General features: G+C 45.0%; 1 protein-coding gene across 11 annotated transcripts in view; it reads left to right on the top strand.

Moving 5' to 3' along the window:
• LOC144989056 (protein NLRC3-like) overlaps positions 1-20,171 on the top strand; it is a 57,954-nt gene that overhangs the window by 2,586 nt on the left and 35,197 nt on the right. For 8 of the 11 annotated variants that reach the window (XM_078940857.1, XM_078940851.1, XM_078940855.1 and 5 more), the window contains 2 exons: positions 45-1,836; positions 5,548-5,724. In XM_078940857.1, coding sequence (XP_078796983.1) covers positions 45-1,836; positions 5,548-5,724 — 1,969 coding nt within the window. The remainder of the gene's footprint in view (positions 1-44; positions 1,837-5,547; positions 5,725-20,171) is intronic. The other 3 variants (XM_078940881.1, XM_078940873.1, XM_078940863.1) reach the window with 1 other exon arrangement.

Here is a 20,171-nt window from a genome sequence, read left to right as displayed (position 1 = left end):
CAGGTGGAACACTCATGAAGGAGCTTTCTTCTCTGCTCTGTCAGCAGATGTTGGTCTGCAGGAGATGTTTGGAGAACATCAGATCAGTCTGAGGAGCAGAAGTCAACATGTGGCTGAAGGAACTGAAGAAGCAGGAAGAGAAACGCTCCTCAACAGGGTCTACACTGAGCTCTACATCACAGAGGGACTGAGACCAGAGGCTCACACCCAACATGAGGTGATGCAGCTGGAGACCACCACCAAGACCAACCAGCTCCATGACACTGCAATCAAGAACCCAGACATCTTCAAAGTCCTCCCTGACCAACACAGATCCATCAGAGTGGTTCTGACCAGCGGAGTTGCTGGAGCTGGAAAAAGCTTCTCAGTGCAGAAGTTCACTCTGGACTGGGCCGAGGGCTTGGAGAACCAAGACATCAGTGCTGTGGTTCCTCTGTCCTTCAGGGAGATGAACTTGATCAGAGATGAGCAGCACAGTCTTCTCACTCTGATCCAGCTGTTCCATCCAACACTCCAGAAGATCCCAGCAGAACAGCTGTCTGTCTGCAAACTTCTCTTCATCTTTGATGGTCTGGATGAAAGCAGACTTTCTCTGGACTTCAACAACAGTCCGCTGGTGTCTGATGTCACACAGACGTCCTCAGTCAACGTGCTGCTCACTAACCTCATCCAGGGACGTCTGCTGCCCTCAGCTCTGGTCTGGATCACTTCCAGACCTGCAGCAGCCAATCAGATCCCTCCTCCATGTGTGGACAGACTGACAGAAGTCCGAGGCTTCAATGATGCTCAGAAGGAGGAGTACTTCAGGAGGAGGTTCCCAGATAGAGAGCTGTCCAGCAGAATCATCTCCCACATCAAGGGCTCCATGTCCCTCTACATCATGTGTGAAGTTCCAGTCTTCTGCTGGATCACTGCTGTGGTTCTGGAGAACCTGCTGACCACAGAGCAGAGAGGAGAGCTGCCCACCACCCTGACTGACATGTACTCCCACTTCCTGATGGTCCAGACAAAGAGGAAGAAGAACAAGTACCAGCAGGAACATCAGACAAGTCCACAAGAGCTGACAGAGACTGACAGGGAAGTTCTTCTGAAGCTGGGGAGGCTGGCATTTGAACATCTGGAGAAAGGAAACATCATGTTCTACCAAGAAGACCTGCAGCAGTGTGGTCTGGATGTCACAGAGGCCTCAGTGTACTCTGGACTTTGTACTGAGATCTTCAGAAGAGAGTGTGAGATCTTCCAGAAAGCGGTCTACAGCTTTGTTCATCTGAGCGTTCAGGAGTTTCTGGCTGCAGTCTACATGTTCCACTGTTACTCCAACAGGAAGCTAAAGGTCATTGAGGACTTCCTGAAGGACAAAATGGAGAACCCATCCCTGGATGAGTTTCTGAGTAGAGTCATGAAGAAATCCCTGCAGAGTCAAACTGGACACCTGGACCTGCTGGTTCGCTTCCTTCATGGACTCTCTGTGGAGTCCAACCAGAGACTCTTAGGAGGCCTGCTGGGTCAGACAGAGAAGAATCCAGGAACCATCCAGAGAGCCATCAACAACCTGAAGTATATCAACAGTGAAGGAGTCTCTCCTGACAGAAGCATCAACATCTATCACTGTCTGATGGAGATGAAGGACCTCTCAGTTCATCAGGAGATCCAAGAGTTCCTGAAGTCAGAGAACAAATCAAAGAGGGAACTCTCATTGATCCACTGCTCAGCTCTGGCCTACACTCTGCAGATGTCAGAGGAGGTTATGGATGAGCTGGACCTGATCCAGTACAACACATCATATGAGGGTAGACGGAGACTGATCCCAGCTGTGAGGAACTGCAGAAAGTTCAGGTGAGTCCAGAAGTGATTGTGATGATAAATCAGATCAGTGTTCAGATTGATTTACAAAGAATGAAAGTTTTAAAAATGATTAGAAATAAAAACATGAAAGAAGAAAATCAGTTTGTTTTTAACACTCAGATGATGTTTTGGCTAAAGATCAAAGAAGGATCATATTTGTCCAAATGAAATCCAATCCAGAACCTTCTGAAAGGTTTGAACCCAAAGCAGACGGTCCAGAATGAAAGGATGTCTTCATTTCCACAATGTCAGTCATTCTAGAAGCACATTTCTACAATGACAGTCATTCTAGAAGCACATTTCTACAATGTCAGTCATTCTAGAAGCACATTTCTACTATGTCAGTCATTCTAGAAGCACATTTCTACTATGTCAGTCTTTCTAGAAGCACATTTCTACAATGTCAGTCATTCTAGAAGCACATTTCTACTATGTCAGTCATTCTAGAAGCACATTTCTACAATGTCAGTCATTCTAGAAGCACATTTCTACAATGTCAGTCATTCTAGAAGCACATTTCTACTATGTCAGTCATTCTAGAAGCACATTTCTACTATGTCAGTCTTTCTAGAAGCACATTTCTACAATGTCAGTCATTCTAGAAGCACATTTCTACAGTGTCAGTCATTCTAGAAGCACATTTCTACAATGACAGTCATTCTAGAAGCACATTTCTACAATGTCAGTCATTCTAGAAGCACATTTCTACTATGTCAGTCATTCTAGAAGCACATTTCTACAATGTCAGTCATTCTAGAAGCACATTTCTACTATGTCAGTCATTCTAGAAGCACATTTCTACAATGTCAGTCATTCTAGAAGCACATTTCTACAATGTCAGTCATTCTAGAAGCACATTTCTACTATGTCAGTCATTCTAGAAGCACATTTCGACAATGTCAGTCATTCTAGAAGCACATTTCTACAATTTCAGTCATTCTAGAAGCACATTTCTACAATGTCAGTCATTCTAGAAGCACATTTCTACAGTGTCAGTCATTCTAGAAGCACATTTCTACAATGTCAGTCATTCTAGAAGCACATTTTTCTACAATGTCAGTCATTCTAGAAGCACATTTCTACAATGTCAGTCATTCTAGAAGCACATTTCTACAGTGTCAGTCATTCTAGAAGCACATTTCTACAGTGTCAGTCATTCTAGAAGCACATTTCTACAGTGTCAGTCATTCTAGAAGCACATTTCTACAATGTCAGTCATTCTAGAAGCACATTTCTACAATGTCAGTCATTCTAGAAGCACATTTCTACAATGTCAGTCATTCTAGAAGCACATTTCTACAGTGTCAGTCATTCTAGAAGCACATTTCTACAATGTCAGTCATTCTAGAAGCACATTTCTACAATGTCAGTCATTCTAGAAGCACATTTCTACAATGTCAGTCATTCTAGAAGCACATTTCTACAGTGTCAGTCATTCTAGAAGCACATTTCTACAGTGTCAGTCATTCTAGAAGCACATTTCTACAATGTCAGTCATTCTAGAAGCACATTTCTACAATGTCAGTCATTCTAGAAGCACATTTCTACAATGTCAGTCATTCTAGAAGCACATTTCTACAATGTCAGTCATTCTAGAAGCACATTTCTACAGTGTCAGTCATTCTAGAAGCACATTTCTACAATGTCAGTCATTCTAGAAGCACATTTCTACAATGTCAGTCATTCTAGAAGCACATTTCTACAATGTCAGTCATTCTAGAAGCACATTTCTACAGTGTCAGTCATTCTAGAAGCACATTTCTACAATGTCAGTCATTCTAGAAGCACATTTCTACTATGTCAGTCATTCTAGAAGCACATTTCTACTATGTCAGTCTTTCTAGAAGCACATTTCTACAATGTCAGTCATTCTAGAAGCACATTTCTACTATGTCAGTCATTCTAGAAGCACATTTCTACAATCCTCTTTCTTCTGTTCATCATCTTTTTTCTAGAGAAATCTTTGATCTGTGAATGAAACACTTTGAATAAAAGAAGAAACTGAAGCAGAAACTTGATTTCTTAGGTTCTTCTATATCAGACACAGTTGTGTTTTTTCACATACCGTAGTATTTTTACCACCATAGGATTATAGGGCGGGGTCTCAGTTATGGGTAATCTTTCTGTATTTGGCACATACAATACCTGCACTGGGTGTTAAGGCACAATATCACAACATACCGGTAAAACATGCATGCTAGCACTCAATATCACAACATACTGGTAAAGCGTTATAGCGTTGAACCCTTCCTGCTGTGATGTTTCTGACCGTGGGGGAGATCCCTTTCAGGCTGACAGCGGATCTTCCTTCAATGGTCACTTCTCTGTTTTAACCCTCAGAGCCCCCAGAGCGGGTTAAGAATAGAACCAGTCTCTGTTTTTTGGAGGAAAACCTTTTTATTTAAATTACTGTTGTCCCTAACTGAGTAACACAAACTGAATGTGCGCTCACACACTCACTTGGCCTCCTTTTGCAAACGGGGGAGTACGGCACGCAGGAACTCTGCACACACATTTCAGCACACACACACACATTACAACACACACACACACATTACAACACACACATTTCAGCACACAGACACTTCAGCACACACACATTTCAGCACACACACACACACATTACAACACACACACACATTACAACACACACATTTCAGCACACAGACACTTCAGCACACACACATTTCAGCACACACACACACACATTACAACACACACACACATTACAACACACACATTTCAGCACACAGACACTTCAGCACACACACATTTCAGCAAACAGACACTTCAGCACACACACATTTCAGCACACACACACACATTACAACACACACACACATTACAACACACACATTTCAGCACACACACATTTCAGCACACACATACACACATGGAAAAAAAAAGCAGTGGTAGAAAAACTGAGTTGGTTCTCATCGTCTTCTTCTACTCCTCTTCTGAAGTCCCACAACTACACACTAGGTGCACCGCCTCATAGGGCGCCCCCTACAGTTTGGAGAAAATGTAAGACTTTTAAGTGAACATTATAGTCGTGAAAATACAGTACCTGACATGTTTGAACGGACGTCTTCTTCATAGTCAAGGAAGACTCTGACTCTGGCTGTACAATGAAGCTTAGCATCACAGCTAACTGTCACTTTAGCCTCTTTCTACCAAGAAGAGCTTCTGGAAAGTTCTGCCTGAAGGTTGGTGCTGCTGTGGTTCTGTTCATGATGGGAGACGTGGACCTGAGGAGGAAACTCGATCAAAGTTCTGCAACAGAACAGGAAGATGAACTGTTGTTATTTACAGCTTCAGAGCTGAAAACATGAAAATATCATTTTGGAAATGGAAATAGAAAACTCTCAGAAAACTGGATCAGAACCAACATTTAAAAACTGTCAATCATGATCCTCATGGTCAGAGTGACAGCTGTCAGTCTCTGTGATCCAGATGTTCTACTGGTAACTTTGGGGTTCAGACCTCAGATCACTGACAGACTGAGGGCAGCATGAAGCTCCATGGAGCTCCACCTTCTCTCCTCCAGCTGCAGATGAAAGAAAGATCTGAGAGAGACTGATGAGGAGGACTGCTTCATGATGAAGATGAAGCTCTGATGAAGAGACAAATGTCCAACTGGAACTTCATCACAGTCTGAATTCATCATAGATCACCTGTTTCTGTCTTTCTGTCTCTTCACAGACTTCCACAACGATGTGGACTCTCAGAGACTCACTGGGAAATTGTGGCCTCAGCTCTGAAGTCCAACCCGTCCCACCTGACAGAACTGGACCTTAGCGACAACAGCCTGAAGGATTCATCCATTGTGGTTCTGTGTTCTGGACTGGAGAGTCCAAACTGCAGACTGCAGACTCTGAGGTCAGAACATTGAAGCTGCTGGTTGGTTCATTTCTACATTTGTAGTTCTTCACTGAAGCTGAAAGGTTTGGATTCAAAGATTTTCTGGATTTTCCACAAATTGAACATCTTTGATTCTTTGGAGAGTCTGCAGTGGAAGAAAACAGCTGCTTAGATTTTCTGTAGAACAAAGATGTTTCCATGGCAACAGAAGGTTCAGCTGTTGAAACATTTGACAGATTTCTGAGTTTAAAGAGTCAGAAAACAAACAAGAACTGAAACAGAAATCAAACCCGCCTGAAAGCTGACCGAGGTCAAAGTTCAAATCAGACACAGCAGAGCATGTGAGCGTGCACGTGCACACACACACACACACACAGACAGAAGTGTGAGTGCAGACTAGAGAGGAAAATCAGAGAAAGGAGAGTTTTGGTGCAGAAATGAAAGAATTGAGTAAACCTGCAGAGGCAGATCTGTAGCTGCATATCAGTTCAATGTCAGACAATATTTTCAAGGATCAGAGTCTACCAGGTTCAAGTTATAAGATTAACAATATTTGATAAAGGATTAAATGAGTTAGCGTCAGCACGCTGCACCACAGCAACACTTCTGTCAGAGATCAGTGGTCCAGAGTGTCAGAATCTCTCAGTCTTCTGTTCTCTCCAATGGTTAACTAGACTCCTTCTGAGGGGGTTCCTCTGTGTGGATCAGTTTCCATGGGAACCAGAGTCTGGGAGTCAGAAACTGGACTTTAATGTTGAAATGAAACATTTATGGTTCACATTTATATTTGTCATTTACATTTAGATTAACAGATGATGTTCATTTGTCATTGTGTCTGGTACAGAACATTGTAGAAACTGATCTTTGGTCAGAACTTCATTTACTGGGTTCCGGTAATCTGGGTTATAATCTGATACTAAATATTTACAGGGTTAATATCCCGGATGTGGAAACTGATACTTTTTTCTTGAAATTTGAATCTAGAATAATGTTAGAAATACAAATATGTGTGTAAATTAATTGTATAATAAAACAGGACAGAGACTTTGAGCAAATAACCATGTTTAATAAGTAGTTACAATAATCTGAATTGAACAACCATCACATATAAAACATGTTTATTAATAATGATAAAATAGAAAAGGCTACGTTCACACTGCAGGCTGAAACGACCCAATTCCGAATTTTTTGCCCCTAAGTGGCCCAATTCCGATCTTTTCATGACAGTCTGAATGACACAGATCCGATCTTTTCAATTGCGACCCAGGCCCCGTGGGTTTGCCGTCCTGATTCCGAATTGTAGCCGTTCTTTTCAATTGCGACCGCCGTCTGACCGGCCAGGCGACTTGATTCCGAACCGTACGTCATCGACACGCAACAAACGTCATCATTCTGCGTTGAAGTAGGCGGGAACGAGAACGTAAACATCAACCATGGTGGACGATGCTGCTGAGATCAGTCAGTGGAAGGGAAGGGAGGTCACTGATTGGATTAATATTGGGGTGATCGCTCTTTTCAGGCCAAACTCCAGGGCTCTTATCGCAACTCGGCGGTTTTTGAAAAAATTTCCAGATAAATGGCAGAGCGTGGTGTTGAACCTTTCCCGCGATAACTTTCTTTTCTTTCTCTCCTTTCCGACGTGCTCAGAAGCGCGGGGGACCCGAGGCGATCCTCCTCCTCCTCCCTGTTCTGATCCTTAGATTCTCCAGAACGGGTTAATAAAGAGTCCATAGCATTTATTTTGGGGGAAACCTTCTTTTATTACCGTTGTCCTTCCTCTGTAACACACAACATGAATGCGCGCCCACACTGACCCCCCTATTCTCTATCGCGGCACGCACTTGCACACACAAACACGCGGGCACGCGGCCCCAACACATAGTATACACATTCCTATTCCACTACAGTGGGTACAGACGATCCCGACTCCATTGCCTTCTTAAAATGAGAAGATTGTAATTGTGCTGCTCCTTCGTGAAAATAAATGTAATATTACAAAAAGAGCTCCGCTTTTGACAACACTGTTGTTGACATCCATTGTTAACGTTTGCTCCTCAAACAACAAGTGACGTCGTTCACCGTTGAGTATTCTTCTGGCTTCTGCGCATGCGGGTCTCGTTTGGGTCGTGTCACGGTCACACTGGAGATCACAAAAGTTCGGATTTATTTGAAAATGTGAACGGTCTAGCAAACAAATCCGATTTTTTCAAAAAATCCGAATTGAGCATTAAGCCCTGCAGTGTGAACGTAGCCAAAGTCACAAATGGAAAAGTAAACCAAAGTAACTCTGTCATAAATATGATCTATGATATGTTTGGTGCAAATATGTGGGTCTTTAATGACTCTGTCCACTCTCCCATGAATCAGGGAGGGGAGGGGCAAGGTGTGGGCAGTGGGGGGGGGCAAGGTGTGGGCAGTGGGGGTAAATGGTCTGGAAGTGTTGATCTCTTCCACCTCAATAAACTCAGTTTCACAGCAGCTTCACTAGCCGCGTTTACATGGGCAAAAGTAATCGGAATGAACGCCTGATCGGAAAGAAAATGCGTCATGTAAACGCTCCGTTCGGAATACTCTGCCCCGGTCAGACTCATTCGGATCAGAATTTCTTTCCGATCGAGATAGGTGGGTTATACCGATCGTTTATCCGATCGTGGAGCATGTAAACGGTCATTCCGATCGTGTGTCACTAGCCGCGGTTACATGGGCAGAATATCTTGATGGGATCAATGGTCGGGTTAAAATTCACCCGTGCACATGGGCACAGAAAACCTTTTTCCGATTAGAACAAACGTTCCCATGGCTCATACTCTCGTTCGGAATGAAACATTTGGGCATGCGCAGTAGTGTAAAATCACCCGGATGCGGATATAGGTCCCGTTGTAAACAAACCGCTTCCACAGACATTAATGCAGCAGCTCGGTAACATACGAGACGATCTTCCAAACGTGCTTTTATTAATGTCATGAATATTATGAAGTGCCTGTTCGCTCATCGTTATATTTAATCTGTGTGGTCAGTGCTTTTTTTGTGGAAGAATTAAGCTGGACCAAAGCTTAGGACAGGCTAACACGGCTAACAACATTAGCCTGATGGACCGTGCGAGAAGCGCAGCAATCTGCAGCTTTCTAAGGACTGAGCCACATTTATTTCTGCTCTGAAAAGTTCACACAGACCGCCCCAAAGCCACTCTGTGAGCTAGCGGCCCGAGCACTGTTCGAACACGGTTCCTCCTGAGTCCTGCAGCCGCTAACCCAGAGCGGCGGGACGGCTCGCAGTCTGAATTCTCCCACACATAACAAAACAACAAAACGCACACGTAACAAAGCATCCTCCCCCTCGGACACAAAATTATTAATCCAGCTGCTCTGCTCACTCGGGTGCCAGTGGACCGAGGGAGTATCGGGGGGCACGAAGCGCTCCTTCCCCGCATCTCTCTCGTGAAGGGGGAAAGAGAGGGGAGAGCCAGCGGGGCGAGAGCGGAGCGGCGCTTTTCACGGGGCGTCTGCAGAGCTGGTCGGTCCTGTATGAGCTCCAAAGCTTTCTCTCAGAGAAACACCGTCTATGCGTGACGTAACCCAGAGCAGTAGTGACACACGATCGGAATGACCGTTTACATGCTCCACGATCGGATAAACGATCGGTATAACCCACCTATCTCCATCGGAAAGAAATTCTGATCCGAACGAGTCTGACCGGGGCAGAGTATTCCGAACGGAGCGTTTACATGACGCATTTTCTTTCCGATCAGGCGTTCATTCCGATTACTTTTGCCCATGTAAACGCGGCTACTGCTGCTCTGGGTTACGTCACGCATAGACGGTGTTTCTCTGAGAGAAAGCTTTGGAGCTCAAACAGGACCGACCAGCTCTGCGGACGCCCCGTGAAAAGCGCCGCTCCGCTCTCGCCCCGCTGGCTCTCCCTCCCCTCTCTTACACCCCTCACGGGGGAGATTCGGAGGAGGAGCGCTTCGTGCCCCCTGACGCTCACTCGGTCCACTGGCACCCGAGTGAGCAGAGCAGCTGGATTAATAATTTTGTGTCCGAGGGGGAGGATGCTTTTTTACGTGTGCGTTTTGTTGTTTTGTTATGTGTGGGAGAATTCAGACTGCGAGCCGTCCCGCCGCTCTGGGTTAGCGGCTGCAGGACTCAGGAGGAACCGTGTTCGAACAGAGCTCAGGCCGCTAGCTCACAGAGTGGCTTTGGGGCGGTCTGTGTGAACTTTCAGAGCAGAAATAAATGTCGCTCAGTCCTTAGAAAGCTGCAGATTGCTGCGTTTCTCGCACGGTCCATCAGGCTAATGTTGTTAGCCGTGTTAGCCTGTCCTAAGCTTTCGTCCAGCTTAATTCTTCCACAAAAAAAGCACTGACCACACAGATTAAATATAACGATGAGCGAACAGGCACTTCATAATATTCATGACATTAATAAAAGCACGTTTGGAAGATCGTCTCGTATGTTACCGAGCTGCTGCATAAATGTCTGTGGAAGCGGTTTGTTTACAACGGGACCTATTTCCGCATACGGGTGATTTTTACACTACTGCGCATGCCCAAATTATTCATTCCGAAGGAAAGTGTGAGCCATGGGAACGTTTGTTCTAATCGGAAAAAGGTTTTCTGTGCCCATGTGCACGGGTGAATTTTAACCCGACCATTGATCCGATCAAGATATTCTGCCCATGTAACCACGGCTACTGTCACGAAACATTCCAGCTACGGTCACAGAGAAAACTGTGTGATGGGGGGGCATTAGCAGAATCTTCTAGATCAGCCGCTGCAGCCTCATTTTTCTGAAAGTCGTTGGCGTGGTTATGAATGTCAATGAGTTATATCACTAGAGGAGACACGCCCGCTTTAGAAGCCTGGCCGACGGTGGCGGAGTGCGACGCCATATTGGTGAGGTCGACGACGCCCACATGACAATGATTTCTATTGCTTTTAGTGGTGTCTAAGTAGCTTATATATAGTATATATATTTTTACATTTATATTTATACATATATGTAAATATATTATATTTATATAGATAATATATATATAGACACATAATTTGTTGTTGTTAAAGAATAGAAACAGTCAGCCTTAAAAGCTCAAACTTTAATGAAAATGCATTGTTGCAGGACTTCTTACAAATAAAAAAATTATTACAAAGAATTTTTAAAAAATAATTTGTAAACATTTAGGAGTTTTAGACCTCTTTGTCATGTAATTTAAATTATTTAGAAAAACCCAACAATAAGTCAATAATAATAATAATAAATCAACAGTAAGTCAATACAAACACTAAATAATAACAATACATAAATAATAAGTCAACAAATAATAAAAAGTAAGTATATTAAGAAGAAGGAGAAGGAGAAGAAGAAGAAGAGTTTGAGTTTTAAAATGTCAGTTTATTCAAAGATCACAGACAAGAAAAAACACCAATCACTCACATAATAAAGGAGCAAAACAAAGTTCACCGTTTGACACACGACATAAAACATCAGCAAAGCACCAGATTTTTTTAAAACAGGACAAACGGTTCGACAGTCTAAAAAAAGAAAATTCTAATTTTAGCCTGGAACGGACATTGCAGCGCCAGACACGAACTGCATCAGCCAGAGGTTCGCCCGCTATTTTGCGCTTCCTGCTGACGTGAATCGCAAGTTTTGCTTCACCAAAAATAAAATGAAGCAGTTGCCATTTTTCCTTGTCTTTTTTCTTGTACCCGTACCCATAGATAAAACAACGAACGTAAAACATCACATTAAAAAGAGCAAATACAGACGTTAAAAGAGTGAAGAGACCTGAAAGCCTCTTACACTCACTAAAAACATGAAAAATTGTTTCTCTCATATCACAAAATGGGCAGCAGTCAGAAACAGTGGGGTTAAGAACAGAGATAAAAGAGTTCGAAGCAACAGCACCATGTAAGATCCTCCATTGGAGGTCTCCAGTTCTCTTCCGTATGGGAGCCGTGTAAAGAACTCTCCAATATGGTCCGTCCTCACCTCCACTCAGTTTGCCAGTCCACGCACTAGGAAGGCGGTTCTGCAACTTAGTTTTGTTCAAGACCTTCACACAGTTAACATACAATGTCCTTCTGTCCGCGCAGTGAAGAGTCAGGTTGTTGGGATTGCAGGGACGAAGCAGCTGTCCGGTAAGTCCACCCAGATCAGGGCTCAGCCACACCTCTGGAAAGAGGTCATCGTGGATGAGAGCAGTGGTCCCGTTGCAGTAATCAGCCAGGAGTCCCCTCACCCCAGCACCCAGCCTGCCCCTCCAGCGGTCCAGGAGACGACGTGCCATTCTGGCGGACCGGAGACCCAGCGAGGAACACAAAAAGGAGACGTCCGACAGATCGGGTCCCGCTGCAGTCACCAGCTGCTCCAGAGTCAGAACTCAAGACCTTCGAAGGGTCAACTGAAGTCCAGGGGTGGTGTCATCGCATATGTCCAACCATGCCCCAAAGATCAAGGGCTCTTTTAATAGCCAACAAAGAGAGGGAGAGTTTTTTCGTTTGACAACATTAAAAAGATGCCAGGACTTAAAAACACCCTGATAAAAACGAGGCACCCCATGTACATCTAAAAATTTGGTGTCCATTAAAAACAAAGCCTCATCCAGCCCCAAACCATTCACACGCCTCAAGATGCAGATAGCCAGCTCCTTCCACATTTAATCCGTCGGCCCAGTCAAAAAACGTTGCAGGAACTGGATCCTGAAGGTGGCAGTTCTGCTGGCCAGGTGTACCAGGCCCTGTCCCCCCTCCTCCCGAGGAAGAAATAACACTCCCTGTGGCACCCAGTGTAGACTGTCCCAGAAGAAATTGACAAGTTTGGACTGAATCTGAGACAGTAACCCGGAAGGGGGGTCCAAACACATCAGCCTGTGCCAAAGCAGGGAAGCAACAAGGTTATTGATAACCAATACTCTCCCCCTAAAAGACATCTGGGGGAGCAGCCATCGCCATTTGTTCATCTTCCCCTCCAGTCTATGGACAACATCCTCCCAGTTCTTTTTTAAAGTGACAGGACCACCAAGAAAAACCCCCAGGTACTTCAAACCATCCTTCCTCCATATCACATTAGATGGGAGAGTTGGAAGAGCGTCCTGCCACTTTCCCACAGCAAGGGCCGCAGTCTTATGCCAGTTAACCCTTGCAGATGACAATTTAGAAAAAGCATGTATTGCATCTACCAACACATTCACGTCTGCCTGATTTTGAACAAAAACAATCACATCATCAGCATAAGCTGATAAAACAATGTTCCTCCGGAAACCAGGCAAACACAAACCCTCAATACTTGCACGGATCTTATGGAGGAGGGGCTCCAGAGAGAGAGCGTAGAGCATGCCAGACAGAGCACAGCCCTGCTGTATGCCCCGACCCACCCTAAAAGGAGCACACAGACCGCCGTTCACCTTCAGCACACTCTCAGCCTCGGCGTAAAATACTCTGATTTTTGCAATGAGACCAGCACAGAACCCAAACTTCTCCATAACTTTCCAAAGGAAGCTGTGTTCAACGTGGTCAAAAGCCTTTTCCTGGTCAAGAGAAATCAGACCTGATCGTACGCCCAAAAGCTCAGAGACTTCCAAAACATCTCGAATTAAAAAAACATTATCAACCATGAGTCTACCTCGGACACAGTAGGTCTGGTCCCGGTGGATGATCTGCTCCATAGCATCCCTCAGCCTATTGGAGAAGGTCCTGGATAAAATTTTGTAGTCCACGCACAGCAGAGAAACGGGTCGCCAGTTCTTAATTTCTTGAAGGTTCCCTTTCTTCGGCAGGAGAGCAACAACAGCTCTGCGACAGGACGTTGGTAGAGCACCAGAGAGCAAACAGTCATTGAAAACCTCCAAGATGTCAGGAGCAAGGATGTCCCAGAAAGCTTTGTAAAGCTCCACAGTGAGGCCATCGATCCCAGGAGCCCTCCGGCCCTTCATGCTCTGAAGGGCAGCGGACAGCTCAGGAAGCTGGAGAAGCCGGTCCAACTGAGAGTTCATCTCCTCGGCGACATGAGGCAGTCCACTGCAGAACTCGTCCAACAGGCCGTCATCACCATCACACTCACTGGCCTAGAGTGAGGAATAAAAGTCCACAGCCCTCTGTCTGATCTGGTCAGGTCCAAGCAACTCCTCTCCGGTGTCAGACAACAAGGAGTGCATCACCTTCATCTGTCCTTGCTTCTTCTCCAGACCAAAAAAGAAGCTAGAGGGAGCATCCATTTCAGAAACATCCTGAAACCGAGACCGAACCAAGGCCCCCTGAACTTTAGAGTCCAGCAGGCGCTCCAAAGTCAACCGTTTTGCTTTTAGGAGCTCAATATGCCCCTGATTTTGAGTGGACTCACTCAAAGACTCCAAGCCCACAATCTCAGTCTCCAAGTCTTCAATAAATCGACAGTAATCACGCGTAACGTTGAGAGTGTACTGCTGGCACAAAAGCTTAATTTCAGTCTTACCACGGTCCCACCATTGCCCAAGAGAACTAAAATCATGTTTCTTTTGTCGGAACTGAGTCCAAAAGAAACTTAAAATATCCTTAAAACTGAATTAAAATGCCAATAAGCACTTTTAGGCGTAAAATCCTTCACATAAAAGACACAAACCACAAGAGAATGGTCAGTAAAAGCAACAGGAAAGATATTACAGGACTTAAAAACATTAAAATGGTGCTTAAAACAATAAAAACGATCAAGACGTGCGAGAGTCAACCGGCTCTCATACATGCGGGACCAAGTGTATTGCCGGCAGTCTGCATGCATCCTTCTCCACACGTCCACCAGGCCATGAGAGCAGACCAGCTGCCTCAAAGCGCGCTGTGAGGCCGGATGAGGCTCTGTGTGGTTTCTGTCCACAAGCTCATTTTCAGTACAATTAAAATCCCCCCCCAAGAATAAAAAATCCTCTGAACTGCAGCTATCCAGTTTTACACTGAGTCGTGCAAAAAAACTCTTCCTCTCAGCACCAACAGTCGGAGCATAAACATTCACTAAAAGCACAGCAAAACGCTCAAACACCGCTCTGACCAGCAAAACCCTTCCTGCAACCAAATGTAAACCTCCTGGAGAACAAAAAACCCACCCCTCCCTCCACTAGCTGAGGTGAGATGGCTCAGAAGGACCTCACCATCCCACTCTCTGTTCCAGTTCACCTCTAGACTGGGATCACTGTGGGTCTCCTGAAGGAATAAAACATCCAGGTGTTTGGCCCTCATGGCCCTCAAAGAGCAGGGCTCTTTTCAAGGGTTCTCTGGCACCATTAACATTTAAGCTGCCCACTTTAAAGGAATCCATCAAATAAAGGGGGAAAAAACAAGAAATGAAATAAATAAGCAAACCCATCATGAATTTAAAAACCAAGTTGTTGTCGGACTTTCTGCATCTGTTTCCTCAGTCTGTAAACCTCCTGATCAGTCAGATCAGACTCAGCTCTGTGTTTTATGAGGTGCTTAGCAGACACATAAAAAGCTTTCAAATCAGGGAAATATGAGGGAATGTGCAGCTTCTTAAAACCTTTAGTCTGTTGCAGAAAACTTTTAAACATTTGAGCAGGATACAGTTTCATTTCCTGACTATTGGACAGCAAAGAGCTGCCCTGAGACAGTTCACTGCAGTCAGACCAGCATCCCTCACTGTCGCTGCCGTCAGACACAACCGCCCCCCCCTCAGAGACCACCCGTCTGCTGGCTTTAACGCCCACATCCGCAGACGTGGAGCCCCGCTTTCTCCGTTTCAGAGAAACCCCCACCTTCCCCGATCCACGCGCCTCAGCATCGACGTCATCAATCCCCCCTTCCAGACACGCCTCGCCGTCACCCACCACACACACTCCGGACACACCCGAACCACAACACTCAGAGGGCTCCACCACCCCCTCATTCACACACACAGCTGCGGAAGCATCCACCCCAGATGCCCCACCAGAAACTTCCAACACATCCACCACCTCAGTGACATTCACGACACCTGTAGGAAAATATCTTTCGCTCTGAGATTTTTCCACGCATGTTCTATTAGTCGGGAGAGATATAAGACCAAGATTCAGCCGGATAAAGTCACAGAAGGTTTATTCCCTAACAAAAGTTCTAAGACAGAATTAAATCATTTTAGAAGGCCTTCAAAACGCAAGAAGTTACAGGCGTTTTACATGAAAGGCCACAAGACAGAAGAAGACAATAAAATTGTACTCTGCTGAAACTTTTAAAGATGAATTCTGGGCGTTTTCCTCCGTCGAATCTCCGCCCCGGAACACTCGCATTGGCTGATCGATGATCCGTCTCCTCCTTCAGCCAATCGTAGAGGGTCATTCTCTGTGACCAGTTCCTCTCCTCAGGGAATGACTTCAAAGGGACACCTAGTGTTGCAGTAAACTCCGTCCCTTCCTGTCCACAACAAATCAGATTGACAGCAGGAAATCCATGGAGGTTCTGGGTCAAAGTTCAGTCTTTTGTTCTTCTTGAGAACTGGACATCCAGAGAAATTCTCACAGCTATAATCTGTTCCGCATGTGGTTTAGATTAGAGTGCTGGCTCCATTTCTGCTGGTCAGTGCCCCGAGAGGTCAGCATCCCCCGAGAGGTCAGCATCCCCCTTCTCTGTAGGGGAATGACTGACAGTTGCTGTCCATAGGTCACATCTCAGGAATGTGAGGTCAGGATGCACGGAGTTCAGTTAAAGCACACACTTTAGCTATGGAATAAACTAAAGGTGATATATGTAAAACAGAAAACGTAATAAAATAAGACAGAGAAACCCTTCTAAAGTGAGGACCAAAAATATAATTTCCTTCACACCCTCCACCGAAACCCCTCCCTCTCCAACCTGACTCACCGCTTCCTCCACCTGACCGTCTCCACTCATCACGTTCCCATCAGACTCGCCCACCGGCTCAGGCCCGTCCTCCACGAGTTCAGGACAGGCTGCCAATTCCTCAGGAGGACGCTCAACCAAAGCGGCGCTTCGCGGCGCGGGGCGATCAGCGCGCAACCCACGCTGACCATCACTCGCTCTACCCACCGCCGCCGCGGCCACTGTGTGTGATTGATGGTCACAGTAAAGGTTGACATTCAGAAACACTAAGTGTCTCATCTTTGAGAAGCTGATCTGGTTTCTTCAGTCAGTAATGATCTGCTCTGTTCAGGAGAAGATTCTCTCAGTTCTCAGGTCCAGGTTGGTTCTGATCCGGTTCTAGATCATGGAATTGTTTTCTTGCAGACTCTAGATTCTCTTTTCACATCATCAGTTAAAGTGAAGTTTTTCTGGATTTAGCTTCTTTTTCCAGTGTCTCTGTAGGTTTTTGTGTTGATGTTGTCTCTTCTAGTCTTTTGTTGCACTTGGTGCTCTATTCCATTCAGCTTTCACTGCCCCTCCCCCGCTCAGCACCAACAGCTATTGACCAATAAAGAAGTGAGAGAGTGAAGGACAGTTCAAATGGTTTCCAGGAAGAAGTTGGTTCTTGTTCTCTTTCAAAGCCATTCTGTCTCCAGTCGTTTCCACAATGGAGCATTTAGTTCAGACTGATGTTGTTGGATTTACCTGTGACTGTGATCGTCTCCAGGGTTTATTGATAACATGATCGACAGCCTGATCATTGACCTGCTGTAGCTGTGAACGTGCTGAGGAAGAGGGGGGGGGGGGGTGTTCATCCACTGAGCAGAAACAGGAAATACAGAAATAAACAGCAAACTGCATTCTCTAGTCTGGTGTAAAATATGAGACATAATTCTATGAGATAAGAGCCGTTTGGTACCAGAGACACATCACAGTTTGTTGCCTTTCTTGCTCCTGTAGCCAAAAATAAAAAGGACTGTTTGAACTGTTAAAGCAGAAGTGTACAGATCCTAAAATAGTAGATCTGATCTTTTCCTAAATTAGAAAATGGACATGGTGAGCCTTCATTTAATCATCTCAGGAAACACTGGTATGTGGCATTATTGCACGTGGAAACTTATAAAATGCAAATTAAAAATATGGTAATTGAAGAATCACATACAGTGGGTGGAGCTCAACACATTTAACCCCGCCCACATTGAGCCACACCTCTGTCTGCACACTGCAGCCAGGAGTAGTTGGGCAGTCCGGCGTCAGTCTGTCAGGCGGGAAAGACGCCGTTACAAAATGGGGCAACAGCTGGGCGGCCACAGTCGGATCGGTGGCCCAGCAGCTCTGATTGGACGATGTGTAAATGTCTCTGGATGACAGCCGTCCTCATCAAGTATCACTGGCCACCAGCCGCCTCATTCCCTGCAACAGTGAACTGTATGTGGAGCGCACAAAACAAAACTACCGTACGTACTTCTGACACACACAGTTGTATTATTGACATCTAAACATTAGCTGCAGTTCCATTTACAGAATGTCTTTGACCGGACCAAAGATGAGATTAGAATTGAACTGTGTACATGGAACCAGGGAAACTTTATTCAGTTAGAACAAAGTTTACATCCGCTTCAATTTCTGCAGCAATAAATCACACTGACATGCATAGAACGATCTAAAATACTGGAAAATACCATAGAAGAAGAACTATTGAGTTGTGTTGTAAACAAAGAAAGCTGCAGCATAGAGTGAGATGATCTTCTGGACATGATTTTATTATTTTTATTAGAACATCCTCAATCACACATCCATTCACTCTCACACCTATGGACAATTTAGAGTTGCCAATTATTATTTACATAAATTTCAGCATGTGATCAATAAAGGCCTGATTTGTACGCGGCCTGCAAGCCTGGACTGAAGAACTGGTGTAGCGACCTGCAGTCATGAAGGTTTCAGACCAGGAAGCCCAAAGTTCTGGACTTTTCATTGGAAGTGGCCGCTTGAAACGTAAGTCGACTCAGCTGGTGTGCAGTGCAGGTGGAGGGGGAGGGGCTTGGTCACAGTGGTCCTTTGTGTGCATGCATAGACACATGGAATATTAGAGGGAACATTCCTGCCACCAGAGTGCCACTGAGCAACCTCCAAATGTGTCAAGGTGGTGGCTGACCAATGTCAACAAATTGTCCATCACTGTTGAATTCTAACTTTATTTAAACTTTAGCAGACGGGTGTAAAATAGTGACTGCTGCCGCCCCATTCCAAGTTCCACTGGGTGACCAAACTGTCCTTTAGGTCTCTGCTCGGTGGCATTTTGGTAAATGTGACCATAGCTTCACTCAGACTCTCATTGGTGGCATTTTGGTAAATGTGACCATAGCTTCACTCAGACTCTAGTTGGTGGCATTTTGGTAAATGTGACCATAGCTTCACTCAGACTCTCATTGGTGGCATTTTGGTAAATGTGACCATAGCTTCACTCAGACTCTAGTTGGTGGCATTTTGGTAAATGTGACCATAGCTTCACTCAGACTCTAGTTGGTGGCATTTTGGTAAATGTGACCATAGCTTCACTCAGACTCTCATTGGTTTTTAGAGACTGTTTCCAGAATCCACTGTTCTCTTCAGCACCATGAGGACTAGCTCCACAGTAACTTGCAGCATCATTAGCTAGACTTGACTGAAACTGTTCAGTAAAACAGCTGCATTATGGGATCTGTAGTTACTTGTTACCAGCGCTCCTTTAATAACAATAATATAAAATGATCTGACAGACCAGATGTGGTGGACCGAGCAGTAGAAGACAAGGACAGCAAACAGTTTTATCAAAAGTTTTCACATTTATTGTTCAAAATGTTTAAAAATAAATACTAAATGCTGATGGTCTAGTCTGGTTGATCTGTGGTGAGTTTCAGCTTCATGCAGGCGTTGAGACTTCCATCCGTTAACGTGATGGTAGGTCTGAATGTTCTGTAGATGTGAGACAGACTGCTCACATGCAGACGTGGAGACAAACATGGTCAGTACAGCAATCCTCACACGCTGCAGTGTGGTATGTGACGGGCAGTGTGTTCTCATCAGAGCGCTTTTCACCTTGCTGCCTGTGCCCACTACCCCTCCCCTTATCAAAGATGGGGGGGCGCATCTGCAGGGACGGTAATTCACAGGTTTCAGGCCGTTACAGATTTGGGGTTTTGATGCTCAATACATTAGGCGCTGAAGTGACACCATACTTTACAAACTGGCATCACATCGTGCCTGAGAAGGACTGGTCTAATGAAACTTTTTGTTTTTTAAATAATTAAAGATTTGTCTGTGAGCCAGATGTGGTCGTCAGCAGAGCCAGATAAAGCTGGCGATCCATAGGTTCCCGACCCCTGATGTAGGGTGTGGTGCAGTAGGTTACTGCCCTGATGGGGTGGCAGCGTAGGCGGCCATCACACCAGATTAGCCTGGACAATACGACTAAAACACAAACCAGAATGGTTCATTTTAGTGACACTGACATGACACAGTGATGAAAGTCAGGCAAGGAAAAAATCCCTGAACTTTTCTTTGAGCGATATGGCGGGCACAGAGCGAAATTTTGGAAAAATACGTGGTCTTAGATGCATTCTGGTGCATTCTGGCAGCTAGTTATTCACTTCTTTATCAAGAA

The sequence above is a fragment of the Oryzias latipes genome, chromosome 2 (genome assembly GCF_053564925.1).
Source record: "Oryzias latipes strain Hd-rR chromosome 2, Olatipes_Hd-rR_3.1".
Classification (NCBI taxonomy): domain Eukaryota; kingdom Metazoa; phylum Chordata; class Actinopteri; order Beloniformes; family Adrianichthyidae; genus Oryzias; species Oryzias latipes.
The sequence above is the reverse complement of the archived record's forward strand: the minus strand, read 5'-3'. Positions and strand labels throughout refer to the sequence as shown.